General features: G+C 43.6%; 1 protein-coding gene across 1 annotated transcript in view; it reads left to right on the top strand.

Moving 5' to 3' along the window:
* mtpn (myotrophin) overlaps positions 1-23,175 on the top strand; it is a 28,908-nt gene extending 5,733 nt beyond the window's left edge. The window contains exons 2-4 of the mRNA XM_078416461.1: positions 13,132-13,245; positions 16,986-17,069; positions 22,409-23,175. Of these exons, the coding sequence (XP_078272587.1) occupies positions 13,132-13,245; positions 16,986-17,069; positions 22,409-22,495 (285 nt within the window). The 3' untranslated portion in view covers positions 22,496-23,175. The remainder of the gene's footprint in view (positions 1-13,131; positions 13,246-16,985; positions 17,070-22,408) is intronic.
* Positions 23,176-24,058: the final 883 nt, after the last annotated feature.

Genomic DNA, 24,058 nt, shown 5'->3' with positions numbered 1-24,058 from the left:
AGATTTGGAAACCTTGCCTAAACCAGGAAAGAATACTGTAAAGATTCACGAGGATGTTGCCAGGACTCGAGGGCTTGAGCTATAGGGAGAGCTTGGGCAGACTAGGACTTTATTCCTTGGAGCCAAGGAGACTGAGGGGTGATCTTATAGAGATGTATGAAATCATGAGGGAATTGATAGGGTGAAGGTAGAGTCTTTTTCCCAGGGTAGAGAAGTCAAGAACTAGATGGCACAGGTTTACAGTGAGAGGAGAAAGATATAATGGGAACCTGAATGGCAACTTTCTCACACAGAGGGTGGTAAGTACAGGTCCACCACTGATTTTTTCGGCACCCTTGGTTCCAGAGCCTTGCTGGATAATCCGTTTTGCCGGACCAACAGAGGTCACGGCTTCCGAGAGGAGTTGAACAGTCCGCCTTCGGCCGCCAGGGGCCGAGACACCTGCCAGCAAAGTCGGCCTCGGAGGTCGGCTGTGGGAATTGATCTGCCGGCTCAGCCAGGCCGGATTTCTAGAGTCCTGGCTATTCGCTTGGGTGAGGCATCTTGGCCAGCATGGGCAAGTTGGGCTGAAGGGCCTGTTCTGCTGCTGTATCACTTTATGACTCAATGGGTTGAATGATATTCCTTATTTTACCGCTCAATGCGAGGAAGGAGTTTGAATTTGAAGGTCAAATTTGGGAAAGCCAGTGTGATAGGCCCGATGAATATCTCTGATAATTAAAGTTTTTAAATAATCAATCTAGTGTGTGGTAGGGTTCTGGAACAATGATTACAATCATGTGGTCTTTAGAGATGTTAACATGATTATAAATTATTGTTTGCGATCATTGTTCTCTTTTATTTGACAAAAAATGTTTCACTAAAGTAATCTTTCAGAGTAGATAGAAAGTTATATGAGAGAAATATAGATTAAAAACAAAAGCAACAAGCTTACTTAGCATGTTGTTGCTCAACAAGTCTAGTGTCAATCAATCCTCTGTCATGTTTCAAAAGTCAGTTTATTGCCACGTGTACCAATTAAGGTAATGTGATATTCATATTACCAAACAGCCATACTAAAAAAAGCAACAAGACACATAACTACATAAAAGTTAACATAAACATCCACCACAGCGGATTCCCCACATTCCTCACTGTGATGGATGGCAATAAAGTGTAATCTTCCCTCATTTTTCTCCCGCGGTCGGGGCAGTCGAACCATCCACCGGGGCAGTCGAAGCTCCCGCACCGGGGCGGTCGAAGCTCCTGTGGCCTGGAGCTCCCGAAGTCGGTCTCCAACCAGAGACCGCGAGCTCCACGATGTTAAAATCCCCTGGCTCCCGCCGTTAGAGCTCCGAGGTAGATCCCCGACAGGGATCGCGAGCTCCACGATGTTAAGTCCTGCAGGCTCCCGCAGTTGGCGCTCCCAAAGTCGGTCTCTAGCAAAGGCTGCCAGCTCCTCAATGTTAGGCCGCAGTGTGGACGGAGATACGATATGGTAAAAAATCGCATCTCTGTCAAGGTAAGAGATTAAAATAAAGTCCCCCCCCTCACGTAAAACCAGCCAAAGAACACTAAAACATACATTTAACACATACTATAAAACAACAGAGAAGGGACAGACAGACTTGGCAAGGCGGCCATTGCTGCTGACGACCCGACTCAACTTCCATATTTATTCCATTGGGGTTCCTCACAATTTAACAGTATGAACACTGAATGCTCAAATGTGGGTAACTAATCAACAACAACCCTTCCCCCATCCCCTTCCACCTATATCCAATCCTCTGACTTCACTTTTTATGCCTCGTTCTTCAGTATCTCGTAGCCTGTTTTCTTCTTTCCCTCTTTAGCCTTTATCTCCATGAAACCCCTCACTATTCGTCTATCACTTGCCAACCTATGCCCCGCCCCCACCTCCCTTCCAGCTATCTCCCCCCCCCCCGTTACAATCAGTCTGAAGAAGGGTCCCGACTCGAAATGTTGCTTATCTGTGTTCTCCAGAGATGCTGTCTGACCTGTTGAGTTACTCCAGCACTTTGTGTCTTTTTTTTCCTCCATGTTTATTGGTTCCCCTGGATTTCAGAAATGTATCAGTCTCGGGCCGAAGGTAGACACAAAATGCTGGAGTAACTCAGCGGGTCGGATAGCAGCTCTGGAGAGAAGGAATGGGTGACGTTTCAGTCTGAAGAAGGGTCTCAACCCGAAACGTCACCCATTCCTTCGCTCCTGAGATGATGCCTGACCCACTGAGTTATTCCAGCATTGTGTGTCGACCTTTGATTTAAACCAGCATCTGCAGTTTTCTTTCCTACACATCTTGCCACTCCACTGCAAATTCTCCTCAAGGTATGTCTACTTTGAAGAAGTTCTCCTCCTCTCAGTCTCGGGCTGAACGTAACTCAGAATGTGACTGAACATCCGTAGTCCTCGGCCGGACTGCAGATGGTTTTGGCCGTCACATTTGCCTGCTTCACTCGTTATTTTAGATGACACTTCTCATAAATATCTGCACTTGGATGAGTGACACCAATGGTTTACTGTAAACTGATATCCTCTTCAGCCTTCATTTACAAAGAATCTGGCGGCAGGTAGGTAGATTGGTGCTTGGATTGTGCATCTTCCAAACTGTGGGCCATTGACTGAACAGTCTGATAATCTTGCCAAGGTAGCATTCTGCTTCATTCCTTGGTAGCACAATGCAGATCCAATTTTGCATAAATAACTACCAAATGGATCTAAAATGATGATTAAGATTGAAAGGTGCAATTCCAACAGAACCATTTGCGTGAGAATTGACGTAGTTTATTAGCCAAGACGTGGATTGTTAGAATAGTATCCTTGTGTTTTCAAAAATAAAAAAATATCGCAGATGCTGGAAATCTGAAATTAATGAGAAACCATGAAAAATAGTGGGGGGGAAAAACTCAACAGATCAGGCAGCATCTGTGGAAATAGCTGTTAATATTTCAAATAAAAACCTTCACAGCTGAAATCTCAACAAGAAATTCAAGGTATGTAAGGATGTGTGTTAGTGTAGATTGAAAAAAACTGTTGCAAAGAAAACAATGGGAGTAGGGAGAGGTGAGACAAGTCTTTGATTATGTCGGTTGTTTTTCCACTGCAGCGTGAAGTGTAGATGGAGTCAATGGTGGGGAGTCTGGTCTGTGTGATGGACTGGGCTACATCTACAACTCTCTGCAATTCCTTGTGGTGTTAGACAGAGCTGTTAACAAACTAAGCTGTGATGCACCTGCCAGTATGCTTTCTACAGTGCATCTGTAGAAGTTTGGAAGAGTCATGGGAGACATGCCAAATTTCCTCAGGAAGTAGAGGCGTTGGTGTGCTGCCTTAGCTGCTGCATCAGTGTGGTTGGTCCACAACAGATCTGGAAGTCTGAAGAATGATCCTGACCCAAAACGTCATCTGTCTATTCCTTCCAGGGATGCTGTCTGACCCGCGGAGTTACTCCGGCACTTTGTGCTTTGCTCATGTTGTTCCTTGTGTCTCCATATTGAATGGCAGTGCAGGTTGGAGAGTCCTGGCTGCCTATTCGTGCTGCCATTTTCTTGTGTTCTTTCTCCACATGCGCTGTGAGATGAGCTAAGGGCTTTTGCAACATTCTTAGTTTTTATATTTTCTCTGGTGCTTAATAGTTGTTTCGTTATTGGTATGTGATTAGTCAGAGCATTTTGCAACATTGCGTAATGTCATTGTGTTCCTTCTGGACCGTTACTCAGTCGTATCATTCAAAACATTTTCTAAATTCTGATGCAAGGAGAAATCTTAAAGATAGTGGAGTCAGGGGGTATGGGGAGAAGGCAGAAATGGGGTACTGATTGTGAATGGTCAGCCATGATCACATTGAATGGTGGTACTGGCTCAAAGGGCCGAATGGCCTACTCCTGCACCTATTGTCTATTGAAACACATCCAATAAGTGTCACTAATCCTGCTTTTCGTGTATTTCTGAAAGCATTTTTCGGTTGTTAATGAAAATGAATGTAGATGGTGGAATTACTCATAAAGCACCATCTATGGAAGACAGAATTATCATTGCAATTGGAGGGCCTTTCATTTGAGCTGCTCCCAATGGCTCTTGCTGTTGTCCTTTAAACTTTGTTTTACATGCCGCCTTTTAAATGTTAAGTCTTCCCCTGTTTCTAATTAAATGTTTAATTGCTGCCACATTAAGTGCCATTGCCACCTTGAGGTGCAGGTTCCGACCTTCACACCAAGCTCACTATTAGACTCCAACCAGCAGAGATAATATCCAATTAATTTCAGTTCCCCTTAATATTTAGAAAACATTGATCACTCCACCCCTTAATGTTCTAACCTCGAGAAAATTTAGCCCTCGTTTGTGCAGCCTCTCAATGATTACACTTTTCTCCAGGTGCTCCAGTTTCCTCCCACATTTGAAAGACATGCAGGTTTGTAGGTTGATAGGCCTCTGTAAATTGCTCCTGGTGTGTAGGGATGTTTGTAGGTTGATTGGCCTCTGTAAATTGCTCCTGGTGTGTAGGGAGAGGATGTGAAAGTGGCACAACATAGAACTAGTGTGAGCGGGTGATCAGTGGTTGGCATGGACTCGGTGGGCCGAAGGGCCTTTTTGCCATGCAGTATCTCTAAACTAAACTAAATGAATCATGTGCTATACCCCAGGCATATTCCTACTGTGCAGCTCGGAGCTATATCTGTGATCAGGATTTTGTATAGTTCTAGCCTAACTTTCACATCCTTTTATTAAAGCCTTCTATGTGTAATGGCCAGGATTGCAGTGACCTTTATTTTCTGACTATACTTGGCAGGTGCTTGACCCCCTCAGTCAGTGAGGAACCACTCTGATGCATCACTTCACATTTAGAGAACCATTTTAGGTTAGCAGTGGATGAGGTTAGGTTAGCAATTGGCTTCCATTGAAATCTATTAGTCTGTCCACTTAATATCTTTGTATTGTCAGCACTTGAGAATGTAGTTTTTAATCATTTTCTAAGCTGATAATAGTGAATAGTTGTGCAAGAAAAAAATCTCCCTGCACCTCCGCTAATCACACCTGTTGATTAGATTCCTATTCCTACTTAAACCACTGCCATTCAGCACATTTCTTAAACTTTATTATTTGCCTTTAACTCCTTGAGCTGCTACTCTTAAGAGGACAATCTTTTATCGAGTACTGGGTGAGGGGGATTTATCAGGGACCTTTGGATATTTCCTGTCCTCCTCTTGATCACCTCTTCAAAAGAAATCAGGGTTTTCAACGGTAACCTACCGTTTATAATCTGTACTCCTTTGCTTTGGTCAATTAAAAATCTCAAATTGTTTGTTATCTCTGTAATTGATGGAAACACCAGAACAAAAATACTGATGAAATGACTCCACTGCTTCAGGTAAATAGTGGGAACTTTGGAAGAAACAAACCCAATGAATGCGATCAACAGAGGTTTTGATTAAAATTGAATAAATATTGAATTCCTAGCTCTGTTTAATTCTTCACTATCTGACCTGTCTGGTAGTGTAATATCTGATGATGGAAATGACCCATGGACAAGGATGTATAGGAAAAAACCTGCAGATTCTGGTTAAAATCGAAGGTAGACACAAAATGCTGGGGTAACTCAGCGGGTCAGGCAGCATCTCGGGAGAGAAGGAATGGGTGACATTTTGGGTCGAGACCCTTCTTCAGACTGATGTCAGGGGAGGGGGCGTCCTGCCCCGAAACGTCACCCATTCCTTCTCTCCCGAGATGCCGCCTGACCCGCTGAGTTACTCCAGCACTTTGTGTCTACGTGACCCATGGAGAATCGAGTTTCCAAAAGAAGTGCAAGTCAGTACTCCACGCGTTCTGTGATACTAAAAGCATCTCCTGTGTCCACATTTGACCGTAATGGCTTTGGGAGAGCTGTTAGCTGACGTAGTAAATGGGATGGAGCCAGAAGAGTTGCCCACTGCTTCCGAGTGGCAGCAAAAGCAATGGAGTACAGTGAACCATTGCGGCCACCCTCAACGTTGCCGCCTGCATGTGTGGTCACTTTGTAAGATAGCATCAGATTAAGATAGCATCAGATTCTTTTAGTTTACAACCCAGTGGTATGAATATTGATTTATCTAATTTCAAGTCACCCTTGCACTCTCTCTCCAGCCTGCCCCCACCCTAGTAGTCCTGCTAGTTTCACTGTTCGCAAACACAGGCCATTCTCAGTTCCAGAACTCAGTACTTCCCTTACTCGACACCAAATTGAAAATCCTTCCTAGGGGAAGTGAGAAAATAACTGCTGCACAAAATGGAACATATCGTGGTTGCAGTAAGAACAGGCAGTAGTTTGGAACAAGAGGTTTAGATTTTAGGTTTTGGTTTATTATTGTTACGTGTACCGAGGTGCAGTGAATAGCTTTGTTTTGCATGCTATCCAAACAGATCAGATATACCAGACATAAATACAATCAAGTCAACTTCAAGTACTATATATAGAGCAAGGGGGGAAGATACAGAATGCAGAATATAGTTCTCAGCATTGTAGCGCATCAGTTCCACAGACAAAGTCCAATGTCCACAATGGGGTAGAGGTGAATCGGACAGTACCCCAGCTTACGGAAGGGCGTTCAGAAGCCTAGATAACAGAAGGGAAGAAGCTGTTCCTGAGTCTGGTGGTGCGCGCTTTCAAGCTTCTATATCTTCTGCCGGATGGAAACAGGGAGAAAAGGGAATGAGCGGGCTGGGACAAGTCTGATTATATTCCACCATATGCGTATGTCTGTTCGTTATTCGCTGTGTGTGTTTCAGCATATGTATCTTCTATCTATCCCAGCTCCACTCCTTTTGATTCGCAACACAAGATTTGAGTTGAGAAAGCTAAAAGTTTTACAGTGATCTTGAATCATATTATTGTATTGCTTTCTCTGTTAGATCTCATGGCATGTACCGTGGGGGATAGTGCAAAAACTTGTCATCACACCCTGTTTACTAGCAGTCAAAGACACCTTGGCTATGTCACAAAATATATTATCCACAGGGGATCTAAACTAGAAAGGCGTGCATTTGAACTACATGCATTGCCTGAGGGCTTGTTCCTAGATATTGTAACGCTCACCACATCTCCACAATAAATCTTATTCCTAATGCAAACAGGCACTACAACTGATACTAAGTCCTGATTGTCAGCCATAACAGAAAAGGAGTGGTAATATCTAATTTTGTTAAGATTTCATTTTTGATGTAAACTAAATCGTTTTACTGTACCTCAGTTCCCGTGACAGTAATACACTAAACTAAAATGCCAAAAGAGTTTTATGCTCAGGAGGTTTATACTTATTTCTTTATTCAGAGGGTGGTGAATCTATGGAATTCATTGCCACAGATGGCTGTGGAGGCCAAGTCAATGGATATTTTTATGGTGGTGATTGACAGATTCTTGATTAGTACAGGTGTCAGGGGTTATGGGGAGAAGGCAGGAGAAAGGGATTGAGAGGGAAGGATATATCAGCCATCATGAATGGTGGAGTAGACTTAATGGGCCAAATGGCCTAATCTGCTCCTGTAACTTATAAACATAATAATTTTTTGGATGTGGCCTAACTGGTTAATCAGTTCTCAGATTGTCATAATGGGATTTGAAAGAGTCTTCACAAGAATGTTCATCCAAGCTGCTAGTGTGCAGGTCCTGTATCATAAAACTTTACTTTAGAGGTACAATATGGAAACAAGACCTTTCCACGGAGTCCATGCCAAACAACGATCACCCATTCACACAAATTCAATGTTATCCTCTTTCTCAACCACTCCCTGCACAACCCAATTAACCTACAAACCCACACGTCTTTGGGATGTGGGAGGAAACCCATGCGGTCACAAGTAAAACATGCAAACTCCACATGGACATTACCTGAGTCAGGATCAAACCCATGTCTCTGATGCTGTGAGGCAGTAGCTCTTGCACCTGCACCATTGTGCTGCCCTTGTATGTTTCTCTGCTGTTATATCATGTTTTTCTGTAAAATACAAAGTGCTGGAGGAACTCAGTACGTCAGACATAATGGAGAGAGAATGGACAGGCAATGTTTTGAATCGGGATCCTTCTTCCGACTGGGCATTTGTAAAGGTGTAAATGCTTTACGCTGCTAAGTAGCTAATCAGTACATTTTAGAAAACTGCTCTGACCAAAGAATTGCATTGTAATGGCCTGTGTTTGTGCTATTGTACCGTCCATCAGCAATAGTGTGTGGTGTTGAATGGCAATGCTGATAACAGCAGTCTAATATTTTGGATGTTGTTAGCAGTTTACTCTTTTGGGGAAACGTTCTGGAAAGAACCTTGTTGTGGCGCAGCGAGCTGTTGATGGGTTGTTTTTGTCCTATTGTAATTGCTTTTGTTGTAGAGTTCACTGAAAAGAGTTTCTGAGAGGACGTCCTCTGGACCAAGTTGCTTGTTCTTGCAGTAGATACAGGTTCCCAGGCATCAGGTTGGCCTGGCGTGCATCTGGCAGGGGAACGATAGATAGACTGGCACAATGTCAAAGTATCCGGGCCACTATGATGTCCTGTGCAGTCTGATCATCTGTGAAAGAGGCAGGAGTTAGCCTGGCTCTTTATTTTTGCCTCTCCCAAGTCAAGTCAAATTTAGTCAAGTCAAATTTATTTGTCACATACACATACATGATGTGCAGTGAAATGAAAGTGGCAATGCCTGCGGGTTGTGCACAAAAAAAGAATTACAGTTACAGCATATAAATAAAGTTAATAAGTTACGATTAGTGTCGACAAAAATTTAGTCTCTGGGGTTATAAAAGTTGACAGTCCTGATGGCCTGTGGGAAGAAGCTCCGTCTCATCCTCTCCGTTTTCGCAGCGTGACAGCGGAGTCGTTTGCCTGATCGTAGCATCTGGAACAGTCCGTTACTGGGGTGGCAGGGGTCCCTCATGATCTTGCTTGTTCTGGATCTGCACCTCCTGATGTATAGGTCCTGCAGGGGGATGAGTGTAGTTCCCATGGTGCGTTCTGCCGAACGCACTACTCTCTGCAGGGCCATCCTGTCCTGGGCAGAGCTGTTCCCAAACCAGACTGTAATGTTGCCGGACAGGATGCTCTCTACAGCCCCAGAGTAGAAGCAATGAAGGATCCTCAGAGACACTCTGAATTTCCTCAATTGTCTAAGGTGGTAAAGGCGCTGCTTAGCCTTACCCACCAGTGCGGCAATGTGCGTTGCCCACGTCAGATCCTCTGTGATGCGGACTCCCAAGTATTTAAAACTGCTCACCCTGTCCACAGTAGACCCATCTATCTCCAGTGGCGTGTACGTCCTTGAATGTTTAGCCCTTCTGAAGTCCACAATCATCTCCTTTGTTTTAGTGACATTCAAGAGGAGGCTATTGTCCTGACACCAGAGTGCCAGATCAGCCACCTCCTCCCGGTAGGCCTTCTCATCGTTGTTGGAGATCCGGCCCACCACCACAGTGTCATCAGCAAACTTGATGATGGAGTTTGAGCTGAACCTGGCCCCACAGTCATGTGTGTACAGGGAGCATAGTAGGGGGCTAAGGACGCAGCCCTGGGGGGATCCTATGTTCAGGGTGAGGGAGCTAGATGTGTGTTCCCCCATCCTGACCACTTGGGGCCTGGCAGTGAGAAAGTCCAGGCCCCAGGCACACAGAGGGGTGCTAAGCCCCAGTTCCAGCAGCTTCTCAACCAGTCTGCTGGGGACTATTGTGTTGAATGCTGAACTAAAGTCAATGAACAGCATCCTCACATAGCCCCCCTGGCTGTCCAGATGAGAGAGATGAGGGGATATTGATCTAATACACTAGGCAGCACATACAAAAGATAGGCTTGAAATCCAAGGTTGGTTCTCCAAAGCTTTGGTCAGAAGTGAGGGATGTTTTAACGGTACATCTGGAAGTGTAGTTGCCCCTGTAATTAAAGGACTTTGTCTCTCAGATCTTTTCTGTGCAATTAGTTGCCAATTCTATTTTAGCCTTGATTGTCAATTGGAATTGAAGTGGGGTCAGTCTATAGACAGAACAACAAATCAATGTCCATGCCATGTACCTGACAAAGGCTTCTCCGTTTCACTTTAGAATAAGTATAGGAAGGAACTGCAGATGCTGGTTTATACCGAAGATCAACACACAATGCTGGAGGAGGTGCAACCCCAAACATCACCTATTCCTTTTCTCCAGCGATTCTGTCTGACCCGCTGAGTCACCCCAGCATTTTGTGTCCACCTTCACTTTAGAATAAGTTGATTTCTTTGTGGTGCTGAATTTCTGCATTGGAATATTGAGTCTTCTCATCTAGCAGAAACGTACACCAATCATGTTAGCTCCTCAGAGGTCTTTGGTATCGTGTCTTATCCAGTGGGTCTTTGGTAATGATATGGACATCTTTTTACTATGGCTAATGGAAGCTGACAGTATGTTTACCCAGTATATTTAAACCAGCATCTGCATTTCGTTCCCACACAGTATGCTTACTCAATTGTTCCACTCTTGTTTAGACCACATCTACTGTGAGGCCTATAGTTATTTATAAGCACGCAACTGCCTGCATTTTTTCTAACTTTCAATCAAAAACCAGAGACGGAGATCACAAAACATCGTCAGAAAACATCAATTGCAACATGTGTTGGAAATCAATTGCAACATGTTGTATTTATCCAATGCGTTTAAAGTCCAACATGCATCACAGGTTTCCACAGATATTATTTCAATTGTTCAGTGGTATTTATTGTCGCATGTACCTAGATACAGTGAAATTCTTTGTTTTGCATACAATTCTGTCTTACTATATATAAGCACACGAGTGCAATGATTGCAGTGTGAGAATAGTGGAGATAAACACAAGATGCTGGAGTAACTCAGCGGGTCAGGCAGCATCTCTGGAGAGAAGGAATGGGTGATGCTTCGGGTCGAGACCCTTCTTCACAATAGTAGATTATACCGAGACAGTAGTCTAACGAGGCACCACGTTTCTGCCGCTCTCATGTTTCCTTCAAGTTTCAAAGTTCTGAAAGAGTCTTGGCCATAAAGGGCCGCTATGCTGGCGGCACTGGCAGAGTGTTGCAGGGGTCGGCCTGGCCTGCTGATGTTCTCCATGACTCCCACCTCTCCCATTGCTGCAGGCTGCCTCTGATTAAAGAAGTACCCTCCAACTAAAGAAGTTCCTCCTCGCCTCCTTTCTAAAAGAACGCCTTTTAATTCTAAGGCTGTGACCTCTGGTCCTAGACTCTCCCACTAGTGGAAACATCCTCTCCACATCCAATGTATCTATGCCTTTCATTATTCTGTATGTTTCAATGAGGTCCCCCCTCAACCTTCTAAACTCCAGCGAGTACAGGCCCAGTGCCGTCAAAAGCTCATTCATTATATGCTAACCCATTCATTCCTGGGATCATTCTTGGAAACCTCCTCTGGATCCTCTCCAGAGCCAGCAAATCCTTCCTCAGGTATGGGGCCCAAGTTTGCTCACAATACTCCAAACGCAGCCTGACTAATACCTTGTAGAGCCTCCATAGCTGACCTCACCACTCCCAGAGTGCCCCAGGGGCAAGGGACGTGAGCCCACAGCTCCCAAAACTGCAACCATTTAATTTTGTTCATGGCTGTGTTCTCAGGGTTTAATCCTTGACCTGCTTATCTTGAAATCTTATTGCAGATGTTAGACCTAAACTTACCGTTTTCTTCCCCTCACGACAGTGCTGTCTGATCTGATATGTACTTGCAACCTTTTCTGTAACTGTGAATTTGTTTAAAGGCTGTGTGCTTCGCGCTGTGCCCAAGTGAACTAATTAATGCTGCATCGTACTTTAGTCAACAAACTTCATAGAAACATAGAACATAGAAATTAGGTGCAGGAGTCGGCGCTGGAGATTTGATTCTTCGAGCCAGCACCGCCATTCAATATGATCATCCAAAATCAGTACCCCGTTCCTGCTTTCTCCCCATATCCCCTGATTCTGTTAGCCCCGAGCTAAATCTAACTCTCTTGAAAACACCGAGTGAATTGGCCTCCACTGCCTTCAGTGGCAGATAATTCCACAGATTCACAACACTCGGGGTGAAAAAGTTTTTCCTCATCTCAGTCCTTAATGGCATACCCCTTATTCTTAAACTGTGACCCCTGGTTCTGGACTCCCCCAACATTGGGAACATTTTTCCTGCATCTATCCTGTCCAATCCCGTAAGAATTTTATATGTTTCTATGTTCCTTTCGCATTCTTCTAAATTCCTGTTACTGTGCTGTACTGTTATGTGTTCCATGTACCAAGGACCTTTTTTAACTTTTTTTTTCAAACTTTACCACAATCATACCTAGAGGCCATGGTTCAGGTTTCAATTTATGTGGTAACAATATGTTTATATACTAAAACTCTCGTTCGTTTGTTTGTTTGTGACCGAACTACAGCCAAAACGGTACACGATAGCGCAACAGTTTTAGGCCCACCTTACTAATCGTTGTCACTTTAATGGTAATGCAAGTAGTTTTATTGAAATTGACATTATATATTTAAAGTTATTCACATTTTAAAGTTTAAATATATCTCCTAGGGAGGGAGGGGGGTGGAGGGAAGGGGGGGAGGGAGGAGGAAGGATAAGTGGGGTTGAGGGGGATGCGGTGAGTGAGGGGGGGAGGAGGGGGAGGGGAGAGGGGTTGTAGGGAGGGGGTGGAGGGGGAGGGTGGAGGGGGAGGGTGGTTGTAGGGAGGGGAGCAGGAAGGAGGAGGGAGAGAGGGGAGGGGAGGAAGAGGAGGAAGAGGGGGAGGGGGAGGTGGGGAGGAAGAGAGTGGAGGGGGGGAGGAGAGGGTGCTGCACCAATGCAGGAGAGGTTTGGGCCCAATGGGTCCACTTGGTCTAGTAACATTTAAAAGGCATTTCAACAGGGACAGGGGTGGAAAAGGTTGAGTGGGATCTGGGCCAAATGTGGGCAGATGGGGTATGCTGGTCGGCATGGGCAAGTTGGGCCAAAGGGCCTGTTGCCGTGCTGTATGACTCTATGACTCTATGACTCTACCTTGAGATACTGGATTTAATTTTTATGCTCAACTGAGATTTTATTAAGTTTACCCTTTAATACTTTTGCACATATTGTCAGCAACAGGGGGTATTTGTTGGATATTGTGTTTGTTGATTCTAATGTTTTTTTTACATACCTTCTGTCTTCAGGGTGCAGATGTGAACAAGATACTGGTAGCCGGCCGTAAGCCCATCCATTTTGCAGCAGATTGTGGTCAGCACGAGGTCCTTGAGTACCTGATCCGTGCAGGAGCAGAGATTAATGTAAGTGACAAGTAAGAACCTCACTATTTGCTACAACATCAGCCAGTGTTTGTTATAAGTGCACCTGATGAAAGTACTGGTGCAGTCGCCAATCTTCCAACCAACTCTCCACATTTAAAAGACATTTGGACAGTTACATGGTAGGAATGTTTAGATGGAAGATAGACACAAAATGCTGGTGTAACTGAGCGGGACATGCAACATCTCTGGATAGAAGGAATGGGTAACGTTTCAGGTCAAGACCAGGGGCATCTTGGTCGGCATGGAGAAGTTGGGCCAAAGGGCCTGCTCCCATGCTGTATGACGATAAATGCCTCACAGTTTTATTAAAAAACCTTGGAACTGTGACATCAAAGGGTAGATAGGGTAGACATACTGAAATATTCCCTAGGATGGCATAGCTCAAAGGCGAGAGGGACAAAGGTTAAAAGAGATGTGCGTTCCTTGCCTTCAATGCTCTGCCAGGGGTGGTGGTGGAGGCAGATACAATAGTGGTATTTAAGAGGCTTTTAGATAGGCACACGGATCAGCAGGGAATGGAGGGATATGGATCACGTACGTACAGGTAGAGGAGATCGGGTTTTTGATTGATTGGAAAATACAGCATTGAACAGGCCATTCAGCCTACCAAGTCCATGTCGACCATTGATCAGCCATTCTATCCTATCCCACTTTTGTATCCATTCCCTATACGTTAGGGTGCAATTTACAGAGGCCAATTAACCGCACAGATTTAGGATGTGGGAGGAAACCGAAGCTACCGAAGGATACCAATGTGGTAATTGGGATGAACCAATTAAATGAACTGCAACAACATTGATAAGCACGGGCACAACACCTGCTGCCCTTGGACTCCATTGTCATCTGAGAAGAAGAGCACTATGAATACAAATAGACTCGAAGCCAAAAAATAGTTACCTGATTGCTAACTATTTTACAAGGAGGAATATAAAGGAAAGGAAAGATAGACACAAAATGCTGGAGTAACTCAGGGGGACAGGCAGCATCTCTGGAGAGAAGGGATGGGTGATGTTTCGGGTCGACACCCTTCTTCAGACTGAAACTTCACCCATCTCTCCAGAAGATGCAGCCTGTCCCGCTGAGTTACTCCAGCATTTTGTGTCTATCTTCAGTTTAAACCACCATCTGCAGCTCCTTCCTATACATAAGGGTATGGGGAAGGATTAGAATAGGTAACTTCAAGATCACCTACATTAGCCAGCTTAGACGACTGGTATATTGTCTAATATGTTGAGCCAGAGCAGTACACTGGCTTGTAAAAGCAAGCATTATTCAACTTGCATTGCAGCCAACTTTAAATCACACGAATGAACTGTGAATTTCCTTTTTTGTGATGATCTGTTGAAGTTGTGTGGAGCTGGGGCACAGGTTCAAGTGCCGCAGACTTCAGTAAATAAAACATGTACAACAGGAGAAGACATTGGTGGCATTGCCATTTTAGCTATTTAGTACAGTCTGAAGAAGGGTCTCGATCCGCAACGTCACTCATTCCTTCTCTCCAGAGATGCTGCCTGGTCCACTGAGTTACTCCAGCATTTTGCATCTATCTTCGATGTAAACCAGCATCTGCAGTCCCTTCCTACACATGGTTATATTTATCCTGCTTTTTGTTGATCTTCCATGTTCATGATTCATCAACCATTCTGACATCCTGATGCACTCTTTATATTCTAAGTTAATTCAGGATACACTTCATATAAAAGAAAATCTAAAACATAAAGTTTGTTGAATGGTCATTCAAAAAATGTGATAGATTTTTGTTAGATGTGTGTATAGAAGAGTATAAGGTTCTTAAGGCACAGGTGAAATTTTGAACAGGGGCTGAGATGATTTACCTTCAACATTACAGTTAACTTTGTTCCTTGACCTGTGTGGGTTTTCTCAGAGATCTTCGGTTTCCTCCCACACTTCAAAGATGTACAGCTTTACAGGTTAATTGGATTGATATAAATGTAAATTGTCCCTAGTATGTGTAGGTGTGTAGTGTTAGTGTGCGGATATTGCTGGTCGGTGCAGATTCAGTGGGCCGAAGGGCCTGTTTCTGCGCTGTATGTCTAAACTAAAAAATAATTAAAGTGGTGCAAACGTATCTTGGCCCTGACATTGCAACTTACACTCAGTTGGTGAAGGTAAGAAATGCCAAAGGATACAAACACTGGTTAAAATAGGGTTAGGACTGGAAATTAGAAAACAGCATGTAATCACAGAGGGTCTAGGGCAAATTGAACTGGCAAAATATTTTAGACCAATGTTCATGAAATGCAATTAAAACCCTTTTCTAGAATAGTGTGTTCAGGAATCAATAAAGGACTCAACTAAGTTAAAACTAATATTGTGAAATGAGGTAGGGTAAACAAATTATCTTCTAATAAGACATCCTCGAGGGAAGATTTGATTCCATGTTGGAATTTCAAATAGAGTTTGCAAAGGCTGAAGCTTGGATCTGAAATGTAAATATATCTGATTATGTAGTTATAAGGGGCAAGTAGTCTGTGGTTGTTTGAAAAAATATATTAAAAATATTGTAGTTACACAAAATACAGTTCATCTGCACCAAAATACCGTATTCATAATTTTCATAACTAGCCGAACATGATGCCCAGACCAACTGCTATCTGCCTGCACCTGATCCGTATCCCTGCATTCCCTGCTTATCCATGTGCCTATCCAAAAGCCTCTTAAATGCCACTGTCGTACTTGCCTCCTCCACCACCCCCCGGGGTGTGTTGTCCATGAGGTATAATTTTAGTAGTATTATATAGAGTCAGCTTGACCTTGACCAATCCATTGGACAACACTCCCATTTTAGATGCCAGTCCCTATGTGATAGTACTGATTGAGAATGATCAGTCATGATCACATTGAATGGCGGTGCTGGCTTGAAGGGCCGAATGGCCTTATCCTGCACCTATTGTCTATTGTGAGAGAGAACATTCCAAGGTTCAATGAACTGGTGGCAACTCGGTCAATGCAAGTTTTGTTTTCTATTACATGGTGCTTTAGTGGCGCCATGGTTTGGAGTACTCTAGTGTACTCTAGTGTCTCTGTACCCTGAAACATTGTACTTGCCTGAGAAGCAGTGCCATCAAGATTCATCCATTTAATTACTGGGTTAGGAAGTTTGTCCTTTGAGGAGTTGTTGTGTTGAACTGATGCACTTTCTCTGGAATTCGCAAGCGGTGATCTTATTGAGGCAAACGGAACTTGGAGAGCTTGGTAAAGTGGAAGTGAAGCAGCAGCTACGTTCAGGTGGGCCGAAATGTCACAGCATTACGTTGAGGGGCAGTTGTTTAAGATGAGGAGAAAGGGAAAGTTCACTTGGAGATCAGAAAATCATTATAATTCTACTCCAGAGACTTATGAAACCTGAGTCTTTGAATCTAGTTGCTGGCACTCTATGGGAAGCAAAGGTATCACAAAAATGCTGGGGTAACTCAGCGGGTCAGGCAGCATCTCAGGTGAGAAGGAATGGGAAGCAATGCTTCCTGATTTTGCTCCTCATGGTGATTGTGCAATTCTTTATTCTTCCTCTTAATATACACAATGAAAATCTTATCCTTGGTTATGTTAATTTGATGAACCCTGTTTCAAAAGTTGTACTAAAGAGATTATCTTGGTAACTTATTGTTTTCCAAAAATGACCCTGCATTGATATTAAAGTAATTAAGTAGGTATTAACTTTACAATACGTTGATCTTTGCTGTTCCGCTGATCCGCAGGTTCCAGATGTATACGGTATTACAGCACTTCTGTCGGCTATTAACGAGGAACATTTAGAATGTGTGAAATTGCTGGTAGCCAAGGTAGGTGCTACATACAATGGAGTCTCCCTCTCCCTCGCTGGTACATGCAGTACATCAGAAGTGATAGGAGTGGAATTAGGCCATTCGGTCCATCAAGTCTACTCCGCCATTCAATCATGGCTGATCTATCTCTCCCTCCTAACCCCATTCTCCTGCCTTCTCCCCATAACCCCTGACACACGCACTACTCAAGAATCAATCTATCTATGTCTGCCTTAAATATATCCACTGACTTGGACTCCACAGCCTTCTGTGGCAAAGAATTCCACAGATTCACTACCCTCTGACTAAAGAAATGCCTCCTCATTTTCCTAAAAGAATGTCCTTTAATTCTGAGGCTGTGACTAGTCCTAGACTCTCCCACTCAACATGACTGATACCCTGATGACAGGCTACAGCCAGTATTTATTGATACCCTACAGCCAGGGGGGGTGTAGGGTATCAAATACCCTATTTGATCAAATACCCTATTAATTATCAATTAATTAATTAATAAATGGATAAATTAATTATCAATTATTTATTGATAATTATTTATTGTTGATAGAAAAAGGTCAATCGTGTTTTGTCCCTTTGCTGGTTATGAAAACACTTGGGGGGGGGGGGGGATGAAACTTTCACTTAAATTTTTGATCCTGTTGCTAGTGGTTTGGTTTCTTTCTAAGTCCCTTCATTTTGTCAGTCCCCTGAACTGCAACAGTACGTGTTGTTCTGCAGCTTATGTTAGATGCCTGGCTCCGAGCTACACAATAGAATACATTTCTGGCTAACGTTCATGATTATGATCTTGCTGCAATCACTACTTCACACTTAAAACTATCTGATTGATGGCGATGTGCAGCGTGTAAACAGGCCCTTCAGCCCAACAAGTCCATGCCGACCCAGAAGCCTAACTACGCGGGTCCCATTTGCCTGCGTCTGGCCAATGTTCCTCTAAACCTTTTCTGTCCATATACATGTCCACTTGCCTTTGTGAATGTTGAAACCCAGTGTCCTCTGTGAGAAAAAACTTGCCCCACGGGTCCCCATTAAAATATCCTCCTCTCATTTTAAACCTCTGTCCTCTAGTTTTATACTTCACCACCCTGGGAAAAAGACTGTGACTACCCTATTTATGTGCCTCATAATTTTATAAACCTCTATAAGGTCATGCCTCTGCCTCCTTCGCTCCAGTGAAAATAATCTCAGCCTATCTAATTTCTCTTTTAACGCAAGTCCTCCAAGCCAGGCAACATTCTGCAACTTATATATTGTGGCAACCAGGTTAGGTTGGAGGTGGTGAGCAACTCTCCATATAACATCCCAGTGCTTCTCCATCGGCAAGGCACAGGTCAGGCATCTGATGGTATTATCCCCACTTGCTGGAGGACACTTGCTTGTGACTTGTCACCAGTCAGGACAAGGTGGTCTACACCACTGGCCTTGCTGCCCACACACCCACGCCTCAGGTGTACGTCGTTTATGAAATACACTGCCATCACTACTCACCTTAACCATGCTCACACCTCCAAAACCCTCCAATACTGCTACCTGGATCAATGATGGATGAGCAACAGGCATGTAGAAACACAGCCAACTGGAGCTATAACTCATGGCTGCACATAGTTCTGCCTTGAAATGGTATCAGGGTGGCACAGTGATGTGGCAGGTAGAGCAACTGCCTCAAAGCTACGGAAAATTGGGTTTGACCCTGACCTTGGTTGCTGTCTGTGTGGTGTTTGCATGTTCTCCCTGTGACCATGTGGGATTCCTCCGGGTGCTCCGGTTTCCTCCCACATCCCAAAGATGTGTGTGTTTGTAGGTTAATTGGCCCTCTGTAAATTGCCCCGAGTGTGTAAGGAGTGGATGTGAAAGTGGGATAGCATGGAACTGGTGTGAACAGGTGATCGAAAGTCGGTGTGGCGAAGGTTCATGTTCATAAGTTATAGGAGCAGAATTATGCCATTTGGCCCTTTTGAAGGGCCTTTTATCAAGAGTAGCCCGTTTCCATACTGCATCTCGAAGCTCTGAAGTTTTGAACTCCTCGATTGTCTCCACATCCCCCATCAATGTAGGCCGTATGTTTTAGGTCATTAAAGATCTTCCTCGCATTTCCACCACCATGTTTCTCTTTCGCAAATCATTAAATCTGGGACCTCTCGTACCATCAAATGCTGAAATTTGACTGTTTTCCAATATCCATGCCACGAATATGTCAATACAACAAAGCAAGAATGGTGGTGTTCTATTATTCAATCTGAAAACCTGGCTTTGTCAAAGGCTCATTGTGTTCTGTCCTTAAGCCAATTTTATATTCAAGCTGAGATAGATTGATTTATTACAAGGGCCTCCGTTTTGTTAAGCAGTCGTTTTTATTTATTCATGTTTTGGGATGTGAGCATTACATCAGCAAGGTAAACAATTACTCCCCAATCAACTAGATAGAGCTCTTAAAGATAGCGGAGTCAGGGGGTATGGGGGAGAAGGCAGGAACGGGGTACTGATTGAGAATGATCAGCCATGATCACATTGAATGGCGGTGCTGGCTCGAAGGGCCGAATGGCCTCCTCCTGCACCTATTGTCTAATTGGTCGTAGTGAAGCATCTTTTTGAATCACTGCAGATAAGACACAAAATGCTGGAGTAACTCAGCGGGTTAGGCAGCATCTCTGGAGAAAAGGAATAGGTGACGTTTCAGGTCGGGTTTTTGAATCCTTTGGGTGAAAATGCTCTCCCACTGCACAATCCAGGAATTAAACACAGTGATAATGAAAGAACTGATGGGTTTTGGTAAAGAGAGGGATGGAGGGATCATAAAATCACAAGTGATAGGAGCAGAATTAGGCCATTCGGCCCATCTAGTCCATTCCGCCATTCAATCATGGCTGCTCTATCTCTCCCTCCAAGCCCCATTCTCCTGCCTTCTCCCCATAACTCCTGACCCGTACTAATCAAAAAACACAGGACATAGGCCTCCTACGCCCTTAGGGCATTGGAAAAATGTGAGGGGAAACGATAACAGCAGAATTTAGGGAAATAAACTTGGAGGACCACAAGAATGAAGGGATGCTGGGACTGAGTGCTGTGCAGTATCATGGCAATTTGTTTTTTTTTAAATATATTGTGCATTGTACATATATATTCTTGTGTCTATACAAGTGTGCATCCACTCCCATTACAGGGTAGGTGGTGGCGTTGTTAATAATTACTAGCCACGATTGCCCGTCACTGTAAAACAAGCTTTCTGCTGCTAATTGACCCTTGTCTCTGCCACCTACCATTGAGATATGCAAATTATCTTTCCTACACACAATATTTGTTGCTGCCCTACACCACAGTCTACCATTCACACAAAGAGCAGAAACTCCTTTTAAGCCTTCATAGGACTTTGGTCAGGCAGCATTTGGAGTATTGCGTTCAGTTCTGGTCGTCCCATTACAGGAAGGATGTGGAGGCTTTGGAGAGGGTGCAGAAGATGTTTACCAGAATGATACCTGGATTAGGGGGTATTACGTACAGGGGGAGGTTGGACAGACATGAATTGTTTTCTCTGGAATGCCAAAGGCTGAGGGGAGATCTGATAGAGGTGTATAAAATGGTGAGGGACATAGATATGATAATCAGAACTTTGTTTCCAGGATGGAAAAAATCAAATACTAGAGGGCATAGCTTTAAGGTGAGAGGGTCGATGTTTAAACATGTACAGGGCATGTGTTTGTACACAGAGGGTGGTGGGTGCCTGGAATGTGCATTTGGGATTGGTACGGCAGTGATATTCAAGAGGCTTTTGGACAAGCACATGGATATGCATGGAATGGAGTTGTATGGATCACCTGCAGGCAGATCATAGTTGGCCTTGGCATCACTTGGCACATTGTGTGGTGAGCGGCCTGTTCTTGTACTGTACTGTTCTGTTCCATGCCTGTGCATTGTTAGACAATATCCAGGTGCAGACTGTGGAGAAGCTTCCGGGGAAAACCTTGTTTCAGCAAAACACAGGTGGCACTCTATTCCTGCATAAACACGTGTAACTAAAAGTCTCTGGAACACCACTATGGTATCTGCCTCCACCACCACCCCTGGCAGCGCGTTCCAGGCCCCCACCACTCTCCGTGTAGAAAAAAAGCAAAATCTTGCCCAAAATCTCCTTTATATTTTGCCCCCCGTCACCTTAAGAGCTATGCCCTCTATAGAGCTCTGCCCTCCATAGAGCAATGCCCTCCATAGAGCAATGCCCTCCATAGAGCAATGCCTCCATAGAGCTATGCCCTCTAGTCTTTGACACTTCCACCCTGACGTCTTTGGTATTCTTTGTTCATTTGTGTCTGCCCCGTAAGATCAGACATTGGTGTCTGAATATATTTTGATGAAAGATATTTATTTTCAGTTAACAAGTTTTTAATTGTATGACTCCAATGGACGCGCCTTGTGGCAGTTGTTTCCTTGTGTTGTACCCGGTTATTCCCGGTTTTATCAGTAATTCCAGCCTCACCATCAGTGCCCGATGGGGCTTCATCCATCAAGGTTTTGTTGATTGATTGGAGTGTGTGCTTTAACCATCAGCAGCTGTCTTTGGTGCCTTTACTTGGCATTCCTGTTGATGCTGCTGCAACCTGTCAGTGATTTGGTCAGCTAATTTTATCAATACTGTAGGACTTCCTCACGTTTACCTTGGCTTGTGACTAATATGGGTCTTTTGTGCTTTTTATTGATTTCTGTAACCTATTCAGTTGAAACAGCAATCTAGTTCCTGAGAATACAGCAGGTTTATTGGTATCTGGAAAAAAAAATGCTTATTAGTATATTTTTAAAGGACATTTAACTACTCTTTTACTAGACAGAAGGGGTTACTAGTTACGGATCTCATTTAGTCGTAAACACTTTGTCCTTTTCACTGTTATAGAGGTCAAAACATCAGGGATTCATTCTTGTACCTGAGCACTGGAACAGCATTGGGGAAATTGAGTGGTCAACTTGAATTTGCTTCGGAATGATTCAAATGTTATATGAATCCTTTTTTAATGACAAATGTTTTATTATTTTGGATAATACTGGTTGAAGCCTGAAAATTATCAAAATGGTTTTTTTCTCCACTAATGGCAGTTGCTGGTTGCTTCATGCCACTTTCACGCTGGGAGTCATGGAATAATTAATCTCTTGCTAGTGCTAATAGACCTGCAGACACATTTATATTAGAGCCTGTTCCATTACTTTGTTTCCCCCGGGCGTTATAATGCCATGATGTTCCTTTTTTAAAAAAAATCACTTTGAACAGAAGCCAATGCTTAGCTCCTGTTCTCGTGAACATTGTCAGTTTGCCTCCAATTAATTTTTTTGTGTTTCCATTTTTCCTCCTGCAGGGTGCTGATAAACGTGGAAAAACCCCTGATGGAATAAGCTACATGGAAGTTGCTAAAAGCCCTGAAATAAGAGAACTTCTCAAGTGATGGTTCTCTTGCTCGGTCGTGGCCTGTGTTGCCTCGTCTCATATTGTTTTCTTTTTCCTTCATACTCACTTCTTTTGCTTCCGATTGCACCTTTTAATTCTGACTAAACAAACCAGTTTGTAGCATGTTTTTGTACAGTTACAGACAACTTAGTTAACAAGCATATCAGAGCTCTTGCGCAGTGTACAATGGACTGATTCTCTACCCTTGATTAGGGATAGTTCAACACAAAACTAAATTGGTGTGACTATTGAAGGCTGTTGCAATCACGATTATTCGGCAAATGCCCATTTTCCTGAGTTACCTGAGCTCGGCTCGAGTTCCAGTGTTGTGGACTATAGAATGAAGTGGATGCTCTTTAAATGATGTGCAGTGTGTATCCTGAGCCAGCAGAGGTTTATTGTTGTGTTCCCCTCAACATGCACCCCATTCAGGGTGCCGTGCTTCCAAATGAGAAATTATCAATGACAGAGCCTCGTAGTTTTGTTTAAACCTTCCAAATTTTTTTGTTTCCCCGCATCAATTATCATGTGAACCATAATGATTTTTCAATGTCACGAAAAGTAAACAAATCCAAGTTTGATCGTGGTAACCATTGATTGATTGAATGATGAGCTATCACTATTCCTGCTGCATAACCAGTGACGGGAAATCTGTTTTAATAAAATAAAGATGTGTGTAACCTGCCTTGTTTCCATTATTTGTAGACATAAGAATAGGCCTTTTGTCCCTGGTGTTTACCATTCAGCAGGATACCAACTGCTCCTGAGTATGTTTAGTTTAATTGTCAAGTGTACCGAGGTACAGTGAAAAGCTTTTGTTGCGTGTTAACCAGTCAGCGGAAAGACAATACATGACTGGTGAAAGATAGTCCGAGGGTCTCCAACGAGGTAGATAGTAGCTCAGGACTCTCTAGTTGTTGGTAGGATGGTTCAGTTGCCTGAGCTCTCTCTCTCTCTCTCTCTCTCTGTACCATCGCCATAACCTCAAAGACCTATTGCTCTGCCGTACATCTACACACCCGCGTACAGCATTCCACTGTTTTCTGAATCCTCAACTCAGTCAGCCTGAATGGCTGACCTTTTGTATATACCCTGAAAGAATTCTGTATACTACAGCATTTTATAAGCTTGAGCATTAATTACAAACCTTTTCTTATTCTTCAATGAAAATGTTTTATAATCTCAAGCTGCCAGAAATCCTAAATTGAAATGCAACATGCTGGATTCACTTGGGTGTGGAAAGAGAAACCAGGTTTATGTTTCAGCGCTGAGATCCACTGTCAAAAAGGTTATTTTTCAGATGCAGGAGAGCTGCGGTGAGCAGGACAGGAATATCTCACAGGGCGAAGACAAATAGGTTAAAGTGGCAATTCAAAGCAGTTTATGCTTTAATCTGGGGTGCGTGCTTCTAAAGGATAAGGACCATATCATTTATTAGCTACAGCGATAGAAAAACTGGTCTAGCAATTGCAGGTGGGTGACTGGCACATGGACAAGCAAGTGACAAATCAGAGACCCTGCTCTGCCTGAGCTACCATCACAGCCTCTAACAGAAGGCAAG

Source organism: Rhinoraja longicauda, chromosome 20 (genome assembly GCF_053455715.1).
Source record: "Rhinoraja longicauda isolate Sanriku21f chromosome 20, sRhiLon1.1, whole genome shotgun sequence".
Classification (NCBI taxonomy): Eukaryota; Metazoa; Chordata; class Chondrichthyes; order Rajiformes; family Arhynchobatidae; genus Rhinoraja; species Rhinoraja longicauda.
This window is presented reverse-complemented; position numbering and strand designations above follow the sequence as displayed.